Source organism: Podarcis vaucheri, assembly GCF_965113315.1.
Source record: "Podarcis vaucheri genome assembly, chromosome: 1".
NCBI classification, from domain to species: domain Eukaryota; kingdom Metazoa; phylum Chordata; class Lepidosauria; order Squamata; family Lacertidae; genus Podarcis; species Podarcis vaucheri.
In genome coordinates, this window is record NC_138759.1 from 51,439,903 (window position 1) to 51,460,390 (window position 20,488).

At 43.9% G+C, this 20,488-nt stretch overlaps 1 protein-coding gene across 2 annotated transcripts; it reads left to right on the forward strand.

Annotated features, from left to right (window-relative positions):
* The first annotated feature begins 2,318 nt into the window (after positions 1 to 2,318).
* C1QTNF4 (C1q and TNF related 4) lies at positions 2,319 to 20,443 on the forward strand. Of its 2 annotated transcripts, none has more exons than XM_082225948.1 (2): positions 2,319 to 2,545; positions 18,861 to 20,443. In XM_082225948.1, exons 1-2 carry the CDS (start codon positions 2,470 to 2,472, stop codon positions 19,982 to 19,984), a joined length of 1,200 nt encoding a protein of 399 aa, XP_082082074.1. In that variant the 5' UTR covers positions 2,319 to 2,469; the 3' UTR covers positions 19,985 to 20,443. The 2 variants fall into 2 exon arrangements, with proteins under 2 accessions (XP_082082074.1, XP_082082073.1); XM_082225947.1 differs by lacking the exon at positions 2,319 to 2,545 and adding an exon at positions 18,523 to 18,562.
* The last annotated feature ends 45 nt before the right edge of the window (positions 20,444 to 20,488 follow it).

Sequence of the window (20,488 nt, forward strand, 5' to 3'; positions counted from 1 at the left end):
GACAAACCTTTTCCGCACCTCAGTGGGAGCACTGTTCCTGGCATCTGCAGTTGCATGGTGCTACAAGGTGGTAGAGAAGGAGAAGCTTCAGCGGACCCCAAGGATGATGGCAGAACCACATTCTCATGATGGAGTTAATGTGCTGCTGAAGGGCTCCCCCTCAAGCGAAGTGGCTGTATTATCCAAATCACAGTCCTCCTCAGGTCAACACATGAGGCCTTGAAGCCGAGGACATGAAAATTTATAGCAAGGGGGTGACAAGCCCCTGGGCCAGATCCATTCCTTGAAGGCACTTCTGGTGGTCTGCCAGTCCTTGGTCAAAATTAGTGGGAAGCTATGGGGCCATTACAAAGAGGTAATGGCCAGGAAAAAGAAAGCCGCTCTAAGACTTTCTTGTAATGGCACCCCACCAGAATAAGGCAAGAGAGTGGGCAAGCTTTTCTGCCTCTGTTTTTCTACCCACATGGTGCTGTTGGGCTAGGAGAAGATCTAGCAACTGCTTCATTTGATATCTTAAATCTTTGGTTTTGATTCATTATTCTGATGGTCATAGGATCTTTGAAGGCTAGGAGTACAAAAACCCATCACAGGTTAGGGCCATCCATCCATCAGCCCCACACAAAATAACATGCACAATCTACACATGCCTCCAGTTCCCTGTAGTCTAGTATGTGGAAATTAGAACAAGTTAATAGACACAGATCCAGCACTCAATGACTGTGTCAGTCATTTCAAAGACAACGCAATAAAGTTCAAATGTAGACTGTCCATGATGCTGAGCAAAAACTAAGGTGTAAGGTTGAACAGAAAGAGTAATCTTGGGTGGATTCCTCTTTTTTGTAAGCCATATTACACTTGTGCAAAAGCCACAAGCATGATTCCCCACACAGCCACATGGCAGATGTGGGTAGTAGGTGGCACAGCAAAGTGCCATATACAAATAAAAGTTGGTCACTCATTTGTCTTTCCTTGTTCTCCTCCTTTTGTTAAAATGATGGCCTATTTTAAATGCTTGTGCAGGCCTCAGCTTTGCATCTCTGATAATCTGGAATAATAATTTTATTTTAAAAGTTCTACCTTGCAGAACTTCTTTGTTTCAATTTGCACACTAGATTTTGACTTTAGAGGGGCTGCTAACCGAAAGGGTTGTTAAAAGCGAGGACTGTGAAGAATGTAAGCAGAAGTTTGATCCTTAAGAACACTGCATTCCTCCTCACTCTGAAGGCTTCTGCATCAGCTGCTCCTACATGAATATTTTTGTTGGAACAGAATGCTGGACTAGTTTGGCCTTTGCTTTGAGGCAGTTTCCTTCTCTGTTTCTCTCTCTCACTTAGTTTGTCACCCTTTAACTTTTCTTGCCTTTAACAGCTGCATCAATAGAAATTCAACAGGTCCCACCATGATTACAAAGGATGTGTCAAGGGGTAAGGTAGGTAGCTGTTACTGCAAATACCATGTTCTTTCCCAGGCAGTGTAAGGTAAAAAGGTAAAGGGCCCCTGGACAGTTAAGTCCAGTCAAAGGCAACTATGGGGTGCAGCACTCATCTCCGCTTTCAGGTCGAGGGAGCCGGTGTTTGTCCGAAGACAGCTTTCTGGGTCATGTGGCCAGCATGAATAAACCACTTCTGGCACAACGGGACACCATGATGGAAACCAGAGCGCATGGAAACGCCATTTACCTTCCTGCCACGGCAGTACCTATTTATCTACTTGCGCTGGTGTGCTTTTGAATTGGTAGGTTGGCAGAAGCTGGGACAGAGCAATGGGAGCTCACCCCGTTGCGCGGACTTGAACTGCCAACCTTCTGATCAACAAGCCCAAGAAGCTCAGTGGTTTAGACCACAGCGCCACCCGCTCCCTCCCAGGCAAGGTGGACCCAGCTGCCCCTAAGGATTAGCTTCCCCAAGACCTGGATCTTGGGCATTGCCCCTCCCTTCCTTCTCCTTTCCAGAAGGGCTAGTCATTTGGTGGGTGGAGGCGGGGAAGGATACAGCCTCCTCCTCCTTCCCAAGGACCTGCGCTTGCTTTTGGCAGGCAGAAACCCCTCAGGTTCAGCTTCGCCCCCCCCCCAACGCCACACCTGTTGAATTTCTGCATCAAAGGCGCCTTCCGCAGCACCATTGGAAGGAGCCCTGAGGAAGAGGCACCCCACCACCCCCACGAGCAAGGCGCCGCAGCCATGACTGCCTGGCATGGGAAGCGAGACGCCGCGCCCCGCCCTCCGCGCGCGCCCTTCCTCGGCTCCTCCTCCGGCCCCGGATTTTGCGCCGGAGCCCCGCGCGCGCCGGCGCCCCTTCTGCCCAGCCACCCCGCCCCCGCCCGCCCGCCTGCCTGCCCTCCTCACAGCCGCGGCGCCGCTTCCAGAGCTGTCAGTGCAGCGGCAACAGCAGCCGCCGTCCAGCCGGCTCTCTCCCGCCTCCTCCAGCAGCAGACGGCGGCGACGGCCACTTCAGCAGCAGCAGCAGGTACATGGCGAAGCGCCACCTACAGCAGCGCCCCCAGGGCAGCTTCCATTGGGGGTGCGTGAGAGAGGCAGCCGCCCGAGGTTGCTTTTCCCACCTTTTCTTTTTCTCTCTCCCCCTGCTTTGATACAGTGGTCTCTCCTCCGGAGAGGGGGCAATGAATGCTGTATATGGAGGGTTTGAAAAGGAGGAGGGGGTTGTCCTACTGTGAAGCGGGAACGGGGGGTGTCTCTCTGTAAAGTATTATCCGGGGCAGATGGGATTACCTATTTGATGCATGGCTTATCTTTATGGAGCTTTGTTCTGGTCCGGAAGGGGGAGTCTGGATGGAGCCTGCGGGCTAAAGCCCCGTGCAGAATCCTGGCAGGGAGACGGAGACAGGGAGGCATTTAGCAAGATATAGATGGTGTAGCCCTGGATATAGATAAAGACTCCTCAGCCTTGTAGGTTTTCTTGATCAGCTCCACCCCCACCCCCATTCTAAGGTCCTTACAGGTGACCTCCTTTTCCAGGTGTCCTTCTCCCCACTGATCCACTCCCCCCACCTGTCACTGATCTAGGAAGCCGCCAGATCAAAACGTAAAAAAGAAGGGATGTTTTAGAGTTGTGTTTACTGAGGCGGGGACGCCCCATATTTTCTACGTAAATGTGAAAATCAGTTAATGCCAATGGAGCTAAAGGGATCGATTCATGTCAATAGAACCAAGGTCCAACCTTTTAAAAATGAAGGACACCTCCTCAGTCTGGGATATTTGACCCCCGAGATCTCTCAAGTGGAGCGCTGTTTTGCTAACCTCCTCTCTACACCACAATGATGGGATATCATCTGATTTCTCGTTCTATTTCTCATAATCTTTGGGTTCCCTGACTGCTTTCTCTAGGGTTAGAAACTGAGGCATACTGGAACGTATGTGTGTGTGTGTGTGTGTATGGGTGGGTGGGCATCTCAATTCATGACACAAGGTTATCTGGGAAGGCATACAGAGAATCTCTCTAGTCGGTCTCTGGAGTTGAAACCTGAGGACAGAGTTCTATTCGGCCAATTTTTTCCAGCAGGTAAGGAGCAGGAGGATGAGCAGGGTGTTAAACCCAGGAAACACGTTTTGAGGCTCATTTCTTAACATTTGTTTATTTGCCTCACATTGTGAAGCAATTGCCTTCTGATCAAGAGGCCATCCCGATCCAGGGCGATGTTGCCACAGTCCTTGCTGTGACCTCTTCGTGGGCCCTCAAAGCTCCTACGAAAGTGGGTCAGCTTCTCCTGAGAAATCTATCTATCCGGCACTTTCTTTGTGAGTTTCTGCACTGCCAGCTGGTTAGGAGGCTGCACTCTGGCCTCTGTGTTTATGCACATATTGAATGCGCTTTGCTTCAATTATTCATTTTTGGTGCTACAGTAATTTCCTGCAGCTTCTCTTCTCCAGGGAGCTAGTGCGTAACAAGATTTTAACATACTCTGCTTTTGAGGATATCATCCCATTTAGCCACATGGCAGCTGTCTTTATTTCTGTGCTTAATATCGGATACGTAACCAATAACAGGAAAATCATTCCAGATCTGTCTGAATACATCAAGGGTCTCAATCATAACAAGTGTGGGAGGGAAGTATCTTAGCATTTCAACGTGAGGCTGAATTTGAGGTGAAGTCACATCTAAACCAACCTTTTCCATCTTTTGGGCAGGGGGGCAGGATTACTGGACTCATTTGTATGCACGAATAGCCTGCTGTGACCGTAAAGCAAGTAACTAACAGTAAAACACCAACCAAAACACACACCCCCGCCCAGCCTTCAAACGTTACGACTCTTATATTTGCTGGCTTCACAATTTTGAATGACAGATTGCAAATTCAGTCAAGCTCTGTCCATTACATCAGAGGTAATGGAGGATTTTTATCAGGGTTCATGGGTGTCAATTCCTTTCTGTGTCTGCAATTTCAGCCATAATATATTGGTTGCATGCTACTTATACAAATATCCATTCCCATTTCTTCATCCGAAGTTTCTGCAAACAATGCCCTTTGTACATAAATCATGCATCCCTGAGTTCCAGGTTTGGTCTCCTGACTCGGTTATGCAATCAGATTAAATAGATGCAAATATTCTCAACTTCCTACATTCTGGTGTTTTGCCCATTTAGATTTTGACACTGGATCCATTTAAATTTTCTTTCCAAAGCAGGGTTGAATGATTGGGAATAATATGTGCAGGGAAAGAAGGAAGGGAGGCCATGGTTAGGGGGCTCAGCCATTGCAGAATAGCAGCACATGGGATCATGACTGATAAACTTCTGCTCATGGTGTGGAAGCCTCAATCACTGGCCACTGGAAGCCCCCACAATTCTTTCCTGATTTCTGAGGACCGAATCTAGACAATCTGGGTTGGTTTTGATGCAGTTGCAGTGGAAAAATACTCATCTCTTAATCCCCACATAGTAAAGAGGTGGAGTAAACAGTTTTCAAATGTAGGAAGGGAAGAACCAGGCAGAAAGGTAGCTTAATGGCTGGCATTTGAAACCCCCAGAATGGCGAGGGAGGAATTTAAATCATAAGCTGTTGCAATGATGTCCCAGGCACTGTCCCAATATCAGCCCACAACACCAGCACAACCACTCAAGTCTCCACACAGTATTTGTGCAAGAATTGTGAGACACACATCTTCAGCAACATTGTGCTGTTGTTTAAGCACTTAGAAAATGTGGTTTCTGCTGAAACAGATCAGCTCATCATAGGAAAAACGTCTGGATCGTGTATGGCAATCAGATTTCTACTCTACATTCTGCACAATCTGGGAAGTGCCTTAGCCGTTAGCAGATATTGCCCTCATGTTTCCAAGCCTTTCTTAACAGCCTTGTGGTCTGGACTCCCCCCCCCCCCCCACTCTCTCAATATAAAAGGTGAGATACTTTCGGAACCAAATTTTGCATTTCAACAAAGGAGTCTGTGGATACATGAAATATACACACCTGGCCATGCTTAGAGTGATGCAAACTGACATGGAACAAGAATGGATATTTTTCTCCCCTTGCCACTATAAAACAACACCTTCTAATCTGCCATTCCCTTTCAAAGGCAAACTAAATTATTCCAGGACCATTTCAGGCTACATTGTTGGATTTGAAAAACAGAGAAAGTCAAAGCTCGAAAACCTAAAACCAACATTTCATCATCAAAGCCAGAGTTTTATGGGATTCAAAGCTATTTGCCTACTTTTGAATTCAACAAATTCAAGCATCAGAGCTATGTCTGATTTGAATGTTATGTGTGATTTATTTCATTTACCACTATTTAGCAAAGAGACCCCCTGATAAAACATCATACTGGGGTAGTGCCTTCTCATCCCATTCTTATGCCTCTCCTGCATTAGTTTTGAAGACAGTCTATAATATTTTGGCAGAGTCAGTCTAAGAAGCTAAAGTCTGAACTCTGCTTTATTCCCTAGAAGTAACAAATCACAGGTTTATTCTTTCATTCATTCCATATATTTATATACTGCTTAAAACTTGAGACAATCTCTAATTGAGTTACAAAATGATATGTATACCATTAATGTGGCAAGCTCGTTAATCTCCACCCATTTGTTCTGTGCATCCCTTGAATATTCAGTTCTTAAAAGTAAAGACCAAGCATTTTGAGTGAAGGAATGAGGGCTAAAACAGACAACTAGTGACTATGGAGAAAGCACTATCATTTGCATGCCAGCAGTGGCACCTGCCCTGGTCACTGATCACTGGCATGTTAACCCTACATGAGTATGGGCCAACTCACATGGTAAGTGTGTTAGACACGGTAGTGCATGCATGAAATACTTGCATTGGAAACATAATGTGGGCACACACTTGGCTTATGCCCACTCTCACATCTGCTATCTGCCTCACTTTCTGGATTTCCCCAGAAATTTCAGAGATCACTTGATTGCAATCAGCAATCAGTAGAGGCAGAGATCCTGGCTCTTATATGTCTTAGAAGCTCATTACTCACTGAAAGCCTGAGCCTGTGGTTCCATTTATACATATAATCAGCCTATGCATTGCAAGGGTGAAAGAAGCAGGAAAACTTTTGCTCCGGCTTACCTGAAGCCAGGATACAGTTCCCACGAGGGAAGGTCAGGGAAGATGTACATCAGGAACAAGAGAGGAAGAAAGATTGGCACTGGCATCTGCTGCCCCTGTGGATCTTGCCACCTGAGGCGGTCCCCTCACCTTGCCTCATGGGTGGACTGGCCCTATAAGTGCCCTTATGCAACCCTTCTATGTTGGGGGCTGGAGGCAGTCGCCATAGCAGGACCAGCAGCTTCACTGATAGTATAAGTAAGTGTAGCATTAGAGCAAGGCCACAGTGCTGCAACTTAAGAATCCAGATACTGTACATGCAATGTTATGCTGCTTAACTTTTTTCACTGCAACTTGAGTACTTCAATGTTGTCCAACTGTTTTTATGCAGCCACATGTAGCCTGCTGGAAATTTCTCTCATCCCCCTTCTGTGTGTTCTTTCGTGTGCCAATTCTGGTAGCTCCATAGTCCTCTACTGTCTCTCACCAATGCTTTGTAAATTACTGGCATGCTCTAATCAGAGTAAAGAACAAGAGAGAAAATCCTTGCTGTGCCTGATCAAAGGATTGAGGCTTCCAGTAGGAATCACCCTGCTAGGAGCAGGAACTGATCACAGAGCCAAGCAGCAGAGATATCCATCTAGAGGCTGGTAATTGATTGCAAAGGCTAGAGGAGAGGAGCAGGGAGAGATGAGTTCGTGGTGGCAACCTCCCCCTCAGCCTCCTGTATTTGTCAAATGCTAGAATGTCTACCTTAGCAGTGCTGAGATGAAGACTCAAGAGAGGGGCAAAGAGAGACTGGCGATGACTGTAGAGAGAATATTAGCTGGAAATTACAGCCATTTTTGAAGCTATGCAAATCGATATCAGGGCTTCAAGGTATGATGATGTACTGCCTCTCCCACCTACCCTTTTCCTTGCTTCAGTTTTTCCTGATCCAGTTACAAAGGGCTGGATCTGTTCCAAGGGCATCAGAAATACAAAGCAGGTAATGTGGTATCTTCAAATCAGGGATGGGGATCCTGTAGCCCTCCAGATGTTGCTGACTCCCTTCAGCCTCAGCCAGCTTAGCCAATGGTCAAGGAAGATGGGAGTTGTTTTCAAGCAACATCTGGAGTGCCACAGTTTCCCCATCCCTGCTTTAAAGAGATCCATGTATTCTTACTGTAAGGGAAGCTGCTCCCATAAACTTTATGACACAAACGATATAATTACTTCCTTTGCATCTCTGACATGAATTTGAGCCTCATGTGATCCCACTGATCAGAGGGAGGCCAGCAGGTCAAAACCTTGTTTAATCATGTTAGGGAGATGATTAGTGAGATTCCAGCAGATTACATGTTGGAATTGTAACTGTGCGTCCTAAATCTGAAAGTCTCATCAGCCATGAACTCATCAAGTGGCCATGGGAAGATAACTTTCTCTGTTTTGATTTGTAATATTGGACAGAGAAATGGCAGCCACCTAACTCATAGGCTTGCTACTGGAGCAAATTGAGAGAGAATGATAAAGCATGTTGCACTCCAGAACTACTCTGGAAATTATGAACAGTCATCATATGGATATCTTGATTTGCCCTCACTGGAGGAACAGTTATGGAAGGTGTTTGCTGAAAAAGGAGTGTGAAGTCAATTATATTAACTGGAGGTATTGTGTCGTGCATATATATGTTGCCAAGGGAAAGTATCTTGATCTAGAAGGCATGCGATTAGTTTTTGGTTTTTTGCTTTCCTGAAGCATAGATGAGGAATGTGTCTGAAGAAGAAATCCCATCTGCACCTTTGTCAATATCAGCAAGACTTGTAAAAGGCATTAAAATGTGGAATGTGGAGTATTTTGAGCATTTCATTTTCCATTAAGACAAACCTGATAACAATTAACTGTGCATTGTGTCTTATCCATACTGCATTTTAAGGGCTCATCCAGATTTCATTTTGTGCTGCACTCCTAGACACAGGTCGCGGCTTAATGCTCCATGTTTCAGTGGTTTTTGTTTTGCCTCTGCACTTTCCCCAAGAAAACTCTCGTTTTGCCACTGAATCTGAGCAAATATCAACCTGCAGAGAACCCAATTGCCATTTGCTCTGATTCAGTTTTCCCAGGGGAAGCGCTGGGGAATATACCAAAAAGCTACTTGGAAACAGAGATTTAAAGCACAAACCTGTGCCTGGAAAGTGTGGCACAAAAGGAAATCTGGATGAGCTCTAAGTCTTACAAGAACAGTTACAGATAGGTAGCCGTGTTGGTCTGCCATAGTCAAAATAAAAAAATTCCTTCCAGTAGCACCTTAAAGACCAACTAAGTTAGTTCTTGGTATGAGCTTTCGTGTGCATGCACACTTCTTCAGATACACTGAAACAGAAGTTGCCAGATCCTTCTATATAGTGAGAAGGTGGGGAGGGGTATTACTCAGAAGGGTGGTGCGAATAGGAGATTGGCAGATAGCTGAGATGAGCCTGTTGACGACTCTTAACGACTGTAATAGGTCTTACAGGAAAAGGCAAGGGGTGAAAAGGTGAGAAATGGCTTAGTTATGTATAATGGGATAAGAATCCAATGTCTTTGTTCAAACCAGGTCTTTCCATGGATGTCACTATATAGAAGGATCTGGCAACTTCTGTTTCAGTGTATCTGAAGAAGTGTGCATGCACACGAAAGCTCATACCAAGAACTAACTTAGTTGGTCTTTAAGGTGCTACTGGAAGGAATTTTTTTATTCTTACAAGAACAGTGAACGTAAGATCAACTGACAATACCAATAGTGGAGCAGTTTCAAACCATGGTGTCACACTTAATACTCTGTTAATGAGTTGAAGCCTTCTTTTATGACAGATACCATTAGTGACTCGAACCATCATCTGGAAACTTTGAAGATTATCTTCAGAATGAAAATTCTACATAGTTCAGTTCCTCTTAAAATAAAAACCAAAGATTCCAGAGCATATGTTTTCAGTCTTTAAACAACAATATTATAACTGGAGAGATGCAGAATCTGGAAAGACTCAGAGCTGCAGCCATAGAGAACCTGAAGATATACAGACTGATCATGAAAGTTATTATGTTTATAGGAGATTCATTCACTTTGTATTTTTTATAGGAAATGAAGCCTGAGGATCACAGCCAGTCTCCCTCTCTCATGAATAAAAATCAAAAATTACATGCTAAATCTCAGAAAAGAACAAATCTTTATTGATAATATCAGCAATCAAAGGCTATCTGCATTGAGCGTATCATAATCCTGGCTTAGTAGAGGATGCTTGATGCATTTCTTAACAGAAAAGGAGACAAAATTAAACCAGCCGTACGAGGAGGAGAATTATGAGATAATATCTTTGTTGATAAGGCATATATATATATATATATATATATATATATATATCCTGACTGAGATCCTTTGACTAAACCCTGAAGACTAACTAGTCAAAGAGATGTCTTCTCTAGGTGGAACATGACTCAATAAGAGTGTGGAGTCAACAAATGAGTGTGGTTTAGTGGAAAGAACATTGGGAAGAATTCAAAATAATGTTCTTCAGCTTGCCAAATGGAACACCTGCCAATTCCCTTTGAATGCTGAGGGTTCTCCTGACCCCTCCCTGAACCAGTTTCAGGGGGTGGGCATGTAGGACAGGGGGGAGGGGAGCCCCATTGTGCAAGCAGAAATTCTTCCACAGTGCTTCCGCTGACGGGACCCATTCAGTGAATCGTGCCATTGAGTTCAGCATCATGCAGACTATTCAAGTTTAGAATTTATGATTAATTTACAAATAGCAGCAAGAATGTGAATCAGAAACAAAGGGGATCCACATTTAAAGAGATCAGCATTTGGAAGACAGGTATGGCTATCACAGTGAAACACGCTATCTTTGTGAGAACGCTGACAGCACAATGATAATCTTATGAATAATTGGTCTGAATAGCACCTTTTGAACCGTCAAATATCCTTGCAATTTATTTTCCATGTTGTAAACTCTGTTTGAATAAAAACACATTTGGACAGCCATAAGAAGCTCACTGAATCACTTTAGGCAAGTTCCTGTCTTACCATCTAATGTGGTTGCTGTGAAAATGAGATCACCCCAGGTATGCTGCTGCAGGGTTATTAGAGGAAGGGTAAGATACAAATAGGGTACGCAGGTGGCACTGTGGTCTAAACCACTGAGCCTAGGGCTTGTCAATCAGAAGGTCAGAGGTTTGAATCCCCACAACAGGGTGTGCCACCCTGCCCAAAGAAGCTGTAAATGTAAACTATGATATTATTGGGTATAGGGATGCAAGTGGTGCTGTGGGTTAAACCACAGAGCCTAGGGCTTGCCAATCAGAAGGTCGGCGGTTTGAATCCCTGCGACGGCATGAGCTCCCGTTGCTCGGTCCCTGCTCCTGCCAACCTAGCAGTTCGAAAGCACGTCAAAGTGCAAGTAGATAAATTGGAACTGCTCTGGCGGGAAGGTAAACGGCGTTTCCGTGCGCTGCTCTGGTTCGCCAGAAGCGGTTTAGTCATGCTGGCCACATGACCTAGAAGCTGTCTGCAGACAAACACCGGCTCCCTCGGCCAATAAAGCGAGATGAGCGCCGCAACCCCAGAGTCGGTCACGACTGGACCTAATGGTCAGGGGTCCCTTTACCTTTATTATTGGGTATAAAGTAGGGCCTTATCGGTTGAATACAGGTATTGAAATAACATGGTGATAAGTGTTTCAACAAGGCAATATACCGATGAACAACAGGCTTAACAGCTTCCCAGGAGGTAGCCCAGCTGGACCGATACTTTACAGATAATTTGCAGGCACCCTGGTCTCCTGCTTTGTTTGCTCTCTCCCTCCTCCCTCCTAACCTAAAGGATAAGAAGATAGATAAGAAGATAAGCCCTCACACAAACCAGTAAACACTTGCAGCTTCACCTGTATCTTTCCACTTAGGTAAACAATAGCAAATATAATAACACACACAAAAATTAACAAGATTCTCTGAAATATAACATATTCTCTGGAATATGATGTCAGTTTGCAAACATAATGCCTGGATCTGTGGCAGAGCCATCTAATGTGGTGTCTTCCAAATGCTGTTGAACTACACTTCCATCAGCCCCAGCCAAAATGGCCAATCATCAGGGATGGTGGGAGTTTGTAGTGGCCACTCTGGCTACCTCTGATCTATATATTGTTGCTGTTCATTGCTTTGCATTGCCTAATGGGTCATATCTGCCATTCAAAATGTCATGTCATATTTATGACATGAATAACATATAATATGGCAGGAAAGTGAACTGGGAAATCTTAGGATCTGTGTGAAGAAGGAGGTAGTGTAAATACAAAGGAAACAAGGCAGTGGTCTTCAGATAACTTGCTGCTAATGCCCACTCTAAGGTCCCAAATGAATTAGGCACAGGGGGAAAAATCATTTTGAGTACAAACCTGTTTTGATTTGTTGTTGTTTTTTTGAAAGGCTCTTGAGAGAGTTTGTAGTTTTTCTTCTGCAGGCATTAGCCATTTCCAAACACCTAAAAAGACAGCTCTGGGGGATGTTAAAGATCATCAGGTACCAGGAGGATGAGAAGTGCATTTCTTCCACCAGCCAAAAACCAGAGGAAATCTCTCTGGGACCAGAAGGCTGCAGAACAACTGCTGGAAAGGTGTTTTTTTTATTATTGAATGCACAACATAAACTGAAGCTGAGGAATTAGACTCCTATACTTAAGTCTTCTCATTGAGGCTTTGCCCATTTGACTGTGGCATATTAACACTGAAATCCCATGAGGCTTATGCATTGTTAGAATGCACAAAATTGTATGGAATATTCCCGATGTCATATTCTCTGGGATTTGTAAGACTATATTATTGGGGTGGGGCGTGCAGAAGGATCAGGTATAGTGGAATGGGAAACACTGTAATCATCATTCGTGCACCCCTCAAAAAGTGCCAACCCATATTACTATATAATCAACCTTGAGCTAAGTGTCATAGTGAATACCCTACCACTTGAAATAGAGTCCACATACTGGGTAGTTTTAGTGCTCTGCATTAGGGTGGGCATGCAGCTTCACAGAGGCCACTCTTCTATTTGAAGGGTCCAAGTCTGGTTTAAAGACAAAGAACCCTAAGAAGAATGAGCAAGAGCCTTGAAAGCAGAAGGGCTCTAACTTAGTGGCAGAACGTCATGCAGAAAGTCCCAGGTCCTCAGCATTTGCAGGCAGGGCTGGGAATGTCCCATGTCTGAACCCCTGGAAAGCCACTGGTAGTCAATGTAGACTATGCAGAGCTAGATGGACCAATAGTTGGACTTGCTATAAGGCAGCTTGCTATGTTCCTATGCTGCTGACCATCCAGGTAGGTACACAGGTCACCTTCTCATAGTCTTCCTCACTCAGTTCTAGTTATTATTTCTACAAATGGATCCATGCGTATAGATTGGCATAGGCAAGGCTTATGCAAAAGTGTGTCCTCTTTTTTGGCAATGCAGACAACCAGGCAGGCAAAATCTTCTACCACGAACAGAGCCTTAGTTTCATATAGATTCAGTCCTTCTAAGGTATAATTAACTTTTTCCTGTGATGATGCACGCAAATTATAAATTGCGTCATCATCTGATACTTGGGATCAGCATCCTGTGAATGGAACAGGCAGCACACAGTATCAGGGCAAATCAAAGAAAAAGCTTTATCACGTCTCTGCTAACCACAGGGCATGCAGGCTGCTCATTGTACAGGCTTTTGATGATTCATATAATTGAGACACTTGCAGCTGTCCTAAGACATTAGGGTGATGTGTTACAGTGCAGCCGGCTAGAAAGTACCAGGATTTTTTTTAAAAAAATGTAGCTCACAAGATATTGAGAAGTACTTATATCATTCCGTGCAGCTACATCATTTCATGTGAGTAGGCAGTTCACCTTTTTTCGATCATGGGTCTAATCCATTAGCCATATGTCCAAAGAGTCTGTGTTTGTGGAACATCTGCAGTGTCCAGATTAAAATATAGAACTATCCTGTGCCTCCTCATAAAATTCTGGCCTCATTAATTAGAAGAAGGCTCACCTTTCCATAGCCACAGATTCATTATGGACACCACCTGCAGTCTTAACACCATGAACATAAAAATGCAAGGATAAACTTCACCTACCATTTTGACTTTGCCAGAGGTCAGAAAAACTCCTCTCTAACCAATGTGAGGCTATTGATATTTGTTTCCCTGAGAAAATGGTGAAATACTTAATTTCTGAGAGGGGCTGAAAGTAGTGGCTGAATATGTGAACTGTTAAATGTTTCAGCTCTTGACTTCCCGGTCATTAATTTAATAGCAATAAGATGAGTCACATGTGGGTACACTCTGGGTGCTATAACCACATAAAAATTGCCATCTGTTCATGATTGATGGCCGAGAGGCTGACTTCATTAATAAATAACATTTACAGAGAAATCACCATCTAATTTATGTTCTGGACTCATTTATATCCTGCCTAGTATGCTTCAGAAGATATGCAGCTTTATAACCTGAATGTGGCTGTGTTGGCCCAAGGATTTAAGGTATGCTTTGCACCCTCAAGGGAGCACCTTAATTTGGAGGATCTTATGGATGTTCAAACTGAAATTTCTCTTCTCCTGCACCTTATCTTCTTAGATAATCCAGGCAAAGTGATCCTGCTGATGTCTGGAAGTGGGTTCTTACCTAATGATGGGACCTAGTAAATGCCTGGCTTAGCAGAGAAGGATCTAGTTGTTCAACTGCCTGATTTCCAACCCCTGGAGCAATGTGTCCACATGGAATCTCTTATCCCTTTCACTTCCATGGGAGTCTTCTCAATGGGACACACTACTACCAGAGCTGCACTTTATATTTAATTCTCTTTCTTTCTTTCTTTCTTTCTTTCTTTCTTTCTTTCTTTCATACTTTTTTATTGGGGGAGGGGAATGGATTTTGTACATTAACAACACAAGGATTGGTAAAATAGCCATCAAATGCAGTAAATACCGTAGCTAAATATTTCTAACCAATGTAAACAAATCACATAACCACTTTTACTTTTGTAAGTATTTTCTTATCCGGGGAACATTTGGGAAACTATATTAATATATGAGGACAAAAACCAGTGATACATTCAGATCTGGGTGAGCCTGAGGATAAATAGTGCCCTGGCCAAGGAGCACCTTGGTCACTGTTGCAGTCTTGCCAAGATGTTTGGCTTGGAAAACTGAACAGTGTTAACAGCTTCTCCAGCTTTTCCAGCAATAGCCATGAAAAACTGCTTCATTTCACCCCTAGCTCACAACATACAGTCAAAAAGCACCAGGCTTTGCTCACTGCTCCCTTCCAGTCAGCACACAGGGTGAGCCTGCAGCTCAGTCAGCTTAGAGATGGGTGAATATGTCAATGATGGTTTCTCCATTTTTCATTTTTCCCACTTTTGAATTCAGTTCCCCGCATTTCCACATCAGTTTGGGCTTTGAAAAAAGAAGTCCTTGTAAAAATTTATCGGCATTTAGTACAAATTTCTCCTAATACACACATCTTTGTATGGAATTTTACCTAATATAATCATTTTTGCAAAGCATATTTTCCCTAATGTAGTGCATGTTTATATGACATTTTCACACTTCACACTAGTATATACGCTTTTGTCCATATTACTTGGCCGGAGAAGGGCACTGCAAAATTCAGAGAAGTATGAATCTGAAGGGATGGCTGTGTTTCGGTTTCCATCTTCTTTCAGAAAGTGTGAGTTAAGTAGGTTGTCCTTTAATGTGAACTGAATGTACGCATGTACAAAGGCATTTCATGATATTTTTGTGGTTTAAAAATGTTTGCAGATAAAAGTAGCTCAATAGTCCCCTCTATTTCTGATGAATGACTATTGATTGAGACAGAAGATCAAACCATTCTGACACCTTTGTCAAAGGGAGATTTGGAATTCTGAGAAAATGCAAATAATTTGCTGACTATTTAGGAAGAGCTCTAATTCAAAATGAAACTAAGTGGCTACTTCATCCAAGAGCTGCTGCAAAGCGGCTAAATTTAGCCTTTTCTATAATGACTTTATCCGGAAATTAACACTGAAGCAGTAACAGGGCAGTTGTTGTTTCAGGGACCATGGGGGTCAGCATTCAGTGGAGACGTCTTCAAGTCTGCAAGCCCTTTTTGCATAGCAGCTACCAGCTGCCTCTCTGAGAAATGCTGAACCTGTCCCAGAGAATAAGACGTGCTTTGGAACAATGCTGGCTACATGCTGTCAAGCTCAGTCCTTTGCTGTCATCCCCAGCCTGAGTATGAACAAAGACATAGCAGCCCTCCAGGGCTTCAGTGCAATCTTGTGGCCATAATATCTGAATGCACTAAGGATCCACAGACTGAGACTGGAGACAGTTGAAGGTGGTTTGAAACAGATTGCTTCTCATGACATGTACATTCATCCCATTTTCACCTCTGGTAAACATGCTTTGCAGGGTTTTGCGATTGTTTCAAAGCACCTCTGCATACACACAGTCTTTCTCATACCACTTTTAATGCTCATAGAGACAATTGTGTGGCAGATACAAAGCTGTCCTTCTGCGCCATTCAGAGCTGAGTGGAGCCAGTTCCTGTTAAATGTGGGGCTTGTATTGGGCACTGAATTTAAGTCTCATGTAGGCCTCACCCCCACAATGCATTTAAAGCACTATGGTACCACTTTAAAGAGTCACCATGGCTCCCGCCCCCCCCAAAAAAAATAAACTCCTGGGAACTGTAGTATATTAAGGTGTTGAGAGTTGTTGGGAGACCCCGTATTCCCCCTGCAGAGCTACAATTCCCAAAGTTCTCTGGAACGAGGGATTGACTGGTAAACCACTCTGAGAACTCGGGAAAATGTTAAACCATTATGGGAGAGGAGTGTGGTGAGAGAGTCCCATTTCACGAGTGGAAACTGCTCACAGGATCTGGATTCAACCTTATAATATCTTAATTTAGAAGCAGTTACTTAGATAAAAACTGAAACATGTGGCTTTGGAGTAAAAAAGTGTACATCAAGCAGCTTTGAGTGAAGGCGTATTTTTTTTCCTGTTCTGTGAATGTGAAAATAGTGAATGTGTTTACTATTCTATCGTACCAGAGAATTGAGAGGAAACCTCCTGTAGACACAGTCTTCATAGCTTTGGGGTAATGAGCGTGCAAAGGTTTTACATGAAAGGGGTCTGCTCAAAAGCAGTTGCTGTTTGCAGCACACGGGGATAAAAGAGACCTGATATTTCCCTCTATTTCTAATTATGCAACTGTTGATTTAGACAGATCAAACCATTCAGAAGTCCAGATTTGTGCCTGGAATTTGAGACACAGGCCTGAGAGTAAAGACAACCAGGACTGAAATCCTCACGACAGTATTTTTTCTTCCTACCAGCATCTCTCCCTAGAAGAGGATCCCAACACCTGTAGGCCACTTGCTTTACTTCTGCTTGTGCTTCAGAGTTTCCAGACACACATACACACATGGCGAAGCGTATCTTTTTCATGGTATCTCTAGCACTTTGCCTTTGAAACCCTTTGATGCCAACAGCACAGCCTTCTAAATTAATAGGCTGCCACCTGGCAGTGGGCCAGCTCTGAAGTGACAGACAGTGCAGACAAGAGACCCCAGCCATTGAGCTCTCAGACTGAGTGATGTTTTAATGAGCACAAGAAAGAAAGGACAGTGAAAAGAGCTCCATGTCTGTGCCATGACTGCCAGGTTTGTTCTCAGGCTGAAAGTGCCAATAGATCATGCTTTGGCCTCTTGCCATTAGGATTATATATATTGGAGCAGGGAGGGAAATGCATTTAGTTCTTTCTCATCTGTGTTTCTCGTGGACCATCGATGGTTGTTTATGGTAGGCAACCCAATCTATTTCTATCCTGTAGTTTGGATCCCCCTCCCTTTCACGAAAGGTCTGGTTTTTACTGCTAATATAGACATTGTGCTTTGTGCTTTCTGGTTCCATCCCCTCCTGTGTGTGGAGCTGCATGCAGATTGCCTCATCCAGGGGGGTGGAACTGGATTATCTGTCTGGAGTTTTAGCCTACCAAATGATAAAATCAGGTTTGTGAACAATGGTGTATTCATTTTCATGTTGTCGTCCCCCCCCCCTCACTTTTTTCCTAATTTTCCCAGTGAAATGCCCCTACTGTTTGGCAGTGAAGTAGCCTTTCTGGAACCAACCAGGGAGCAGCCCTAGATCTCAGCAGCTCTGTTTACATTTGCCTACTCCAGAGCTGCTAATAGGCTAAGCAGGACAAAGCCCACACATCTCATCATCACCCAAACCCTTTGATGGGTGACCAAATCACATCCAGCCCTGGCATGCAAACAAGCAAGGCACCTTAGGAAAAGGAGGCAGGGGGGACTAGCAGTCAAAGTCAGAGTGAAATGGGAAATACATTCTAAACCAAGGAATTATTTATCACAATAATTATTATATAAGCAAACCCTCCAGAAATAAATCCTTAATAGGCTAAAACCTCTGCAATATCTTTGAAGATGAGCCAAACCCATTTATTTGATGCTTTGGTGGAGACCGTAAGCAGATTTGGCCTATTAAGGATTTATTTTTGGAGTGCTTGTATATATGATAATTTATTTTATTGTAATAAAGAATTCTATGCTTAAAATACATTTACCTCCACTACCACCCCAAGCTCTGTTTTTGAATCTAGCCCTGTTAACAATAGTTTCCGGACCTCTTGCTCTCAGTGGGCAAAGCATCTTGAATTAGCAATCAGTGTTCCTTAAAACCAGACAGCAGTGTTCAACTGAAAAGGGAGAGAAATGTCAATAGTAGGTTTAGGTGAACAAATACTGGTTAAAAATGGAGAAACAACTAAAATATTGGACAGAATTAGGTTGCCATAGCAACAAATAGAGCTCTGTTTAGAAGTCTGCAGGGCTTGTCTGCAGACACATGTTGAATGGTTGGATTCACATGAAACTCCAGCAGTCTCCTCCACTATCACCCCACCTTCCAACACTGATCCATGATGACTCATGTCACAGCTGGCACTTAAGAAAGTTGGCCAGCCCAACTTCCCCCATGCCACATTTTCCCACATCAAAGGGTATTGTTCTGGATGGTTTTGATTTTAAACAGTCAGAGTTGGATATGCCCTTGGAGTTCATTCCTGTTCATACATAAACGTGTGGGCTGATGCCAGCTGAGACTGGTCAAGGTATGGTAGTCTTACATGGATTGCCACAGGATCTTTGGTGCTTGGATTTCAAATGCTTCCCTCCCTGCTGATAATCTGTTCCAGTTTTGAGTGTGATCAAGCTGCAGCGCTGAACCTGCTCTTACCTTGTTTTGAAATACTTCAACTAAAATGTTGTCCCCTTCACTTTTTTAAAAAAATTCTTTAGATATGACGACTCAACTGAGAACCCAACTTTTGTTTGGCTTCCTGTGTCAAATCACCTGCTCCATTGTCTACGGCTTCCCTGCTGATTCTGGATCTGAGTTCCGGTCTGCTTTCTCCGTCGCTAGAACCAGCAGTATGGAAGGCAGCACTGAAATGGTGATCACCTTTGACAAAGTCTATGTGAACATTGGCGGGGACTTTGACCCCAAAGCTGGATTATTCCGATGCCGTATCCCTGGAGCCTATTACTTCTCCTTCACGGTTGGAAAGTACCCCAAGAAAAACTTGTCCGTCATGCTGATGAGAAACAAGAACGAGGTTCAAGCCATTGTATATGATGAGCATCACCGTAAAGAGCGGAAAGTGGCAAGCCAGAGTGCCATGTTGCAGTTGGACTACGGTGACACAGTCTGGCTGCGCTTACATGGAGATCCCAAATATGCCCTCTACAGCAATGTAGGTCCCTATACAACTTTCAATGGGTACCTCATCTATCCAGACACATCCAGCTATTTTCAAAACAGTGTCGGTTCCCAAGAGCTAGGAGAAACTTCAGGGCCTTCTTCACCTAATGTAATTCAGCAACTTTCAACGAACCAGAACGAAATCTCAGAGAAGCACCTGTTTTCGGACCAGCCCAGCAGATCGCAGGATACTCGCTCAGCCTTTTCTGCTGCCCGTTCGGAAAGCCTCCTGGGGTCAGATGAGAAGCAAACCCAGCACGAGCCAATCACATTTGACACAGAATTTGTGAACATTGGGAAAGATTTCAATTTCTCCACCGGCATCTTTACGTGTCGCGTTCCAGGCGCCTACTATTTCTCCTTCACCATTGGCAAGATGCCCTTCAAAACCATGTCCGTGAAACTGATGAAGAACCACAACGAGGTTCAGGCGATGATCTACGATGACAACCACTCCAAAAGGCGCGAGATGCAGAGCCAGAGCATTATGCTGCCTCTGCAATATGGCGACACCGTCTGGCTCTACAGCCACCAGCACGATGGCTATGGTGCCTATAGCAACCATGGCAAGTACATCACCTTCACTGGATTCCTGGTCTATCCCGAGACAAAGACAAAACCGCCTCCAGATGCCAACATGTCTCCAGGGTCAAGAATCTAAACAGATATATGAAAAGGGCATAAGAGAAGCCAAGATGCAGTAGGCTCTGGTGCAGGTCCTGGACGGACGTCATCTTTCACATGACAATGTTAAGAGCATGCTATTGTATGTCCAGTGCATTCCTTATGCTGCACGCTTGTGTTCTGACTGCAGAGCCATTGTTGTTTCTCCCACTCATTCATTCATAGAATGACCTTCACGGGATATGTGTGTTTTGTTCATTATTGATGTTTGATTTAAGCATAAAGCATGAGGTAGCTTGGGGAGTAGAAGAAATAGGGGCAGTGAAATGAGATGTGAATAAAGGAACTGCTTATGGGAATACTGGAAGAACTTATGAAAGACTCGGCAAGGCACTTGGGAGTTGATAACATCCACTGCAAATGCAGACCAACACTCTGAGAGATGGGTGTCTGTAATGAAAATAATGAACTCAATAAAATCCTGAGAGAAAAGGTACTGGGTTTCCTTGTCTGTTTTGATGTATTAGATTGATTTGTATTA

What these genes read in the sequence shown, in the direction of transcription:
- C1QTNF4 (XM_082225948.1), top strand. Translation starts at nt 2,470, where the DNA reads ATGGCGAAGCGCCACCTACAGCAGCGCCCCCAGGGCAGCTTCCATTGG. An exon ending in GAGAGAGGCAGCCGCCCGAG is followed by an intron (nt 2,546 to 18,860) that starts GTTGCTTTTCCC and finishes AAAATTCTTTAG; the next exon opens with ATATGACGACTCAACTGAGA.